Consider the following 7,082-nt stretch of genomic DNA (forward strand, 5'->3'; position numbering starts at 1 on the left):
CTGGAGTGGATGAGGGGGTGGGGGAGGTGATAGGGGTTTGACATTTACTGGGGGTGGGGGGAGTTGGGGGGGGGGTGATAGGGGTTTGACATTTACTGGGGTGGGTTAGGGGGGGGGGGGGGGTGATAGGGGTTTGACATTTACTGGGGGTGGGGGGAGTTGGGGGTGTGTGTGTGATAGGGGTTTGACATTTACTTGGCAGGGTGATAAACATTTGTATCAAAGTGAGATCAACAACGAAACCAAGCAGCAACTAAACACACTGACCAATACAGATTTTCAGTGTATCGTCAGTTCGTCAAAGTGCTTCCCTTTAAAGAAAATAATCACGGCTGCAGAATGCTTGTTTATACTGGTGTGATTATTGGTAATGAAAATGTTCCCGGTCCCATAAGTGCAGCTAATAGATACAGATACAGGAAACCTTCTATGAATCATTCTGTTATATAGGTGACATGTTGGGTTTTAATCATGTAAGGAAATAAAATTGATTTACGAAATCGCTTTGAATAGATTAGATATTGTTTTGCTAAAAAAAAACAACAACAACAACTAAACACACGTCTTTTAGGTCGGATAATTATGTATTCGTGTAAATTTGAGAGGCTCAAAAGTCATGTACTCTTGGTTGTGTCTAACTTATTAGTGTGTGTGTGTGTGTGTGTTTGTGTGTATTCTGTATTGCGTGAAGTATGAAGTTTTTGAGGTTTTTTTTTTAATGAAATAAAATGATCACTGCAGAAATCCTGTGTGTTCTTTTTCTTTTGCGAACGTGTTTTGAGAGATGTTCAGAAGAGGCAGATAGTCCGTAGGGTGGTGATGTCTCTTCCAACCCACATGTACATTTTTTGGGCGAGGTAAGTGTGCTTACTTTTTTTTCTTTTTCTTTTTTTTTAATTATCGTATGTTTTGCATTTCAGTTGATGTCATTCTGGTGTATTTTGTGTTTCAGTTGATGTGTGTAAAACTATTATATACGTTGATGTAGTTTATGGATATATTGTTCTCATTTTCAGATGATGTAATGGCATGAAATGTATATCAGCTGTCAAATGTGATGCACAATGTAGTCGTCAGTCGTCCCTTTGTTTCTACAAGGCAGTCATTGTGTTTTGCAATGTACATAACGGATACAATTCTTCAAAAGGAAACTGGGTATTGCGAAATGAATGGTGAAGAAAACAAAGCAAAACGATGCAATGCGCGCACACACACACACACACACACACACACACACACACACACACACACACAGACACACACACACACACACACACACACACACACACACACACACACACAGACACACACACACACGCACGCACATGTATGTCAATCATGTCCGACTATGACCATCAGAACAGCAGAGGAGGCAACTGTTGTCCCGACTGTCTGGGCTAGAATTTGATCACAGTGGAGAGTGTCTTGCCCCAAGTTACATCCCCACTCTCTCAGGCATGATGGTTTTTAGGACAGTCGGCATTGGGGATGGTTCCCAAAGGCCAACTAGCCCCCAAGGCTGCAGCACTAAGAGCCAGTGCAATCTTGCCTCCTTGTTTGAGAGTCATAGTCCTTCACAAAAGACTAAGCTGTAAATGACTTCCCACTGCAGTGAAGAAACCGTTGATCATACAGCTCTCGCTTTGCTGTTGGTTCAACTGTAAGTTTATGGATACAGACTGAGTGTTACACACACACACACACACACACACACACACACACACACAGCACACATACATACACACACACACACACACACACACAAATACACACACACTCACACAAACCACACACACACATACTCTCTCTGTCTCTCTCTCTCTCTCACGCACACACATACTCCCTCTCTCTCTCATTCACACACACACTCACACACAGACACTCTCTCTCTCTCTCTCACACACACACACACACACACACACACACACACACAACACGACACAACACAACACAACGCAACACATCTTTCCCAGCGATGCCCCAAAACCCCCACCACACCCCCAGCCACCCACTCCACTCCACTCCATCCCTAACTGCTGACCCATTTCAGTGGCGGCCCTGAAGAAGAAGCTGAAGGGGATGACGAAGGAGGAACTGCGAGAGCTGAAGAGAACAGGCAGGCTCAAAGAGATGCTGGGAGACGCTTATGACAGCGAGGCTTCCTTCATGAGAACCAACACCACCATCAGTGCCGTCACTCAGGACAGGTGAGAGAGAGAGAGAGAGAGAGAGGGGGGGGGGGCCTTGTGGTTCTTCTTTCTTTAGTTTAACTCTTTCCATACGAACGGCGAAAGAGACGACGTTAACAGCGTTTCTCCACAATTACCACCATCAAAATATAACAAGCGGAAGGCTCTTACACTGAAGAGGTGAATGTTGACAAAGAATACCACAATTCTGACGACGGAAGCTAAAGGTTGGGTCATTCAGACACCCACTGGACATCCGAGGGGTCTGTGTAGAGGAGAAGAGGACTGGCCGTACTGAGTGAGTTAACGTCTTTTCACTGTTAAGTGATATTGGAGGCATTGTGTGTGTGTGTGTGTGTGTCGCTGCATTTCAGATGTGAGGCTTTCGAACAGCATTATACTCGATGCAGTCCAATTCAGGTGCGCTTTTTGAACTTTCCCATTGTCTCTGTCTGTCTGTCTCTGTCTCTCTGCCTCTCTCTGTATATATATATATATATATATATATATATCTTTCTCGATGTCCTCTCTCTTTCTCTGTCTCTTTCTCTCTCTCATTGTCTCCCTCTTTCTCTCTCCCTCTCTTCCTGTCTTTCTTTCTCTCTTTGTCTCCCCCCTCTCTCTCTCTCTCCCCTCTCCCCCTCTCTCCCCCATCTCCCGCCCCCCCCCCCCTTCACCCCTCTCCCGATCCCCCCTCTCTCCCTCTCACACAAAAACCGATGATCCACGTTCCAACAGCGACTCGGACGGAGAAGGGGGCACGGGCCGCAACAGGAAGGGAGGCAAATCCAAACACGGCGACGCCTCCAAGCGACGCCAGAGCAAAGCCGGCAAGGGCCTCGCCGACGCCGCCGGCGGAAAGAAGAAACCCAAAAAGGGCAAACCCGGCGACGGCGGCGACGAAGGCGACGAGTCAGAGCTCTCCGGCGGTGGCAAAAAGTCGAAGAAGAAGAAAGACAAAGGCGGGGAGGAGGAGGAGGATGAGGATGAGGAGGAGGATGGGGGAGAAGGGAAGAGGAGGAGAGGAGAGGAGGGGGAGGAGGGGGACAGTGACTGCAGTTACAGGAGCGAGGTGTCGGAGGGGGGCACGAGGAGGAAGGTCAAGGTCAAGCGGATCCGGGACGCGGACGGCAACGTCATCGGTTACGGGGACCCGGAGCCCTTGCCTGATGAGTTCCGTGGGGCGTCCGTGCTGGGGAGAGAAGGTGAGTTTTTTGGGGGACTGGGGGGTGTGGAACTGGTACTTGGTATGGGTACTGCTTGTCTTCGGCTTCGGACCAATGCTAAGTCGGCGATATTAACAATTTTGCCCGTCGACTCTTCTATGTTGAAGTCGGAATGGCTGTGTACCCGAACGGGTATACCCGTTTTGGCGTAACATAGTATCCACTTATGGTTCGACATTCTTATACTCTACTTAACATTTTTGCCCGTCAGCAGTACAAAACATACGTGAAAAAATACAAAACGGGCAAAAATGTTAAGTAGATATATATAGAAATGTCTACTACAGCGGACGATTTCAAAGGAAACTTGGATCGATTAGAAAGGTGTCTAAAAAGGGATGCTTTTTGGGGCGTTCCATGCACCTAGCAAGGGGCTTGGAAAGAATGGGGGATACGCAAAGTGAAGGCGAAAATGTCACGGACGGGCATTATCGTTTTTGCCCGTCTCTTGTACAAAACATACATGAAAACGATTAAGACGGGAGTGTGAATGTATACACAAGTTGGAGTTTGTGTCAGTACTTGCAATGAAACTTGTCTCGAGTCCAAACGGCCCGGCAGTGAACTTGGGTGGTGATGATGCCAGCCTTTCAGCTGCTCTGTGGGTTTCCTGCAACAACATACTTCAGTGTTCGTGACTGCATCACTTGGCAGTGTTGTAGGCTTACTGAGATAAAACGGAAAGAATCGATATTGAAACAAACATGGTGTGAAAATCAGTTTCACGTTTGTAAACAGAATGGAGTGCAATGTTAATACTTGTGTGTTCTTATCTGTTAAAAGTGTGTGATTCTAGACGAATGTAATAGAGATTCTTTCCGTCTTTTATTATATGCCCCATAGTGTCCCAACACCATCGCTTACCATACCACCCTCCCCCCACACCCTCCCCCCCCCTCACACACACTTCGGAGACTTGTATACGCGCAGGCATACCCCTGACACAGCCTCACTACACGCACACATGATGGCACAGCTTCATTCGCAAAAACTGACTGAACGAAAAGAATAAAACCGCTTGCATGAAACACTCACGTGTGTACGACGGAAAAACAGGATGACGGCAGTCTCCTGTGGTGGGCCGGTTCGTTCCTTTCGGCCTGTTTCGTTGTACGTCCTTGCTGTATCGGTTCCGACAGCACTGACCGGGTACACGTGGAAATCCACACACTCGGATTTCCATTCCCTGTATTGCAGTGCTCGAACGCGTTGCACAGAGGACTTCACATTAAAAATGAGCGGGACTGGTGGGACCTTCCTCAACAACGTGCTGCGAAGAAAAGTAACATTCCGAAATTGGAAAGTGCATTTTAACGACCGAGTCAGTGTCCGTGCTGAACTTGAACCGTTTCAACTGGACAGCTGGACGTTCCTTTCTCGTGATGCTTGCGCCGGCTGTGAATGTTCAAGTGAGCGATTTCGCGCGCGCTCGTGTGTGTGTGTGTGTGTGTGTGTGTGTTAACTTCATTCCGTGATTGCCCGTGGTGTGTGTTAGACAGCTTCTTTCCTCGACGGCACGTGTCACGTACGTGTGTGCTGTGTCCTGTGTTGCATGTCAGTATGCTCCTGGCTTTCCATGGAGAACTGAGGACGAGACAAAATAATTAGCTGCACAGATGGCCATTCTTTCCATACGCACAGACTTGTTCATGTTACGTTCCGAACCCATTGTCTAGTCCTCCACTCTGGTTTTCATCCTCCCGCGAAGCGCGGTGCAGTTCATTCCGTCTTCACTTCAGGTTCAAGATTGTGGCACAGTGACCTCTTTCCTACGTCCATTCGTGCACATCCACTTCGGCAGACCAGGGACAGGTCGTGCATGTACAATTACAACTGATTCCTTCAGCATGTGTCTGTGTGTCAGTGAACAGTGACAACTTCATTCCGTGTTTGTGTGTCCGAATAGTCGCCGGGGCTGACAATTTCGTTCTGTAACTGATGATGTTGTGCGTGAACACTCACAAGTTCATTCCAGGATTGTGTGTGTAGGCACTGACAACTGACTTCATTCCGTAGTTTGGTGCGTGTACACTGACAACTTCATTCCGTCAAAGTGTGTGTGTGGTTCTCAGGTGCAAAACATGTGGAATCATGTATCGGTAAGTACAATCGCAAACCCTTGTGTCGTCGTACACTTTCGTTTTCAGCCTCGCGCGACCGGGACGCCACACTTCATTCCGCCGTTTACAGTTTCGAACTGAAGTGCACAACTCTTGCGCGCTTACCTCTTGCCATCGGAATTGCGCATGACCGTTTACAAATACTTCAGACGGGCAAAAACGTAAATGCCCGTCCGTGACATTTTCTCCTTCACTTTGCGTATCCCCCATTCTTTCCAAGCCCCTTGCTAGGTGCATGGAACGCCCCAAAAAGCATCCCTTTTTAGACACCTTTATAATCGAGCCAAGTTTCGTTTAAAATCGTCAACTATAGTAGACAATTCTCTATATATCTAATTAACATTTTTGCCCGTTTCGTAGTTTTTTCACGTACGTTTTGTACTGCAGACGGGCAAAAATGTTAAGTAGAATATAAGAATGTCGAACCAGAAAGGTGGACAACTTTTCGGTCCAAAGGGTATACCCATTTGGGTACACAGTGATTCCGACTTCAACATAGAAGAGTCGACGGGCAAAATTGTTAATATTGCCGCTAAGTCTGTATCACAGTTTCCAGTTTGACCAACAGCAAAAGTGAGAGCTGTATTATCAATGGTTTCTCTGTTGCAATGGGAAATCGTTTACTGATCTTTTGTGAAGGATTATAACTCTCAAACTAGGAGGCAAGATTGCACTGGCTCTTAGTGCTGCAGCCTTGGGGGGCTAGTTTGCCTTTGGGAACTATCCCCAATGCCGACTGTCCTAAAACCCTCTTGGCAGAGAGAGTCGGGATGTAACTTGGGCACGACACTCTCCACTATATTCAAATTCAGGTCCAGATAATCGGGAGAGCAGTTGCCTCCTCTGCTGTTTTGATGATCATAGTCGGACACGATTATCATATCTTCGGCCAGATACCAAGCTCTAAGCGCTTTACGAACTCGGCGTCGTTTGCACACGACAGGGTTGCCCTTCTGGGTAGAGCCGACTGACAGCTGCCATTGGGCGCTCATCAGTCGTTTCCTGTGTCAGGTCACACACACACACACACACACACACACACACACACACACACACATGTAACATTTTATGTGAATGGCCGTTCTGTTTATCAATCCCGCCAAGTAGGCAGCCATACTCCGTTTTCGAGGGTGTGCATGCTGAGTATGTTTTCTTGTTTCCATAACCCACCGAACGCTGACATGGAGTTCAGGATCTTTAACGTGCGTGTTTGATCTTTTGCGTGCGTATACACACGGAGGGCGCTCAGGCACTAGCAAGTCCTGTTGATTTGAGAGATCGAGGAAAAACTCACCTTAACCCACTAAGTGTGACAAGGATGAAACTCATGAAACTCGGACGAGATTCCAACGTTCTAAACATTTAACCAACAATTGTGTTGTGTTGTATTGTAATGTATTGCATTGTGTTGTATTGTATTGTGTTGTGTTGTATCGTATTGTATTGTGTTGTAGTGTGTTGCGTTGAGTTGCGTTGTGTTGTATTGTATTGTGTTGTATCGTATTGATTTGTGTTGTATTGCGTTGTATTGTATTGTGTCGTATTGT

At 46.9% G+C, this 7,082-nt stretch overlaps 1 protein-coding gene across 1 annotated transcript in view; it reads left to right on the forward strand.

Moving 5' to 3' along the window:
- Positions 1 to 2,064: 2,064 nt before the first annotated feature.
- LOC143284853 (uncharacterized) overlaps positions 2,065 to 7,082 on the forward strand; it is a 50,150-nt gene continuing 45,132 nt past the window's right edge. Inside the window, exons 1-2 of the mRNA XM_076591955.1 lie at positions 2,065 to 2,207; positions 2,928 to 3,394. Of these exons, the coding sequence (XP_076448070.1) occupies positions 2,080 to 2,207; positions 2,928 to 3,394 (595 nt within the window). The 5' untranslated portion in view covers positions 2,065 to 2,079. The remainder of the gene's footprint in view (positions 2,208 to 2,927; positions 3,395 to 7,082) is intronic.

This window comes from Babylonia areolata, chromosome 8 (genome assembly GCF_041734735.1).
Source record: "Babylonia areolata isolate BAREFJ2019XMU chromosome 8, ASM4173473v1, whole genome shotgun sequence".
NCBI lineage: Eukaryota > Metazoa > Mollusca > Gastropoda > Neogastropoda > Buccinidae > Babylonia > Babylonia areolata.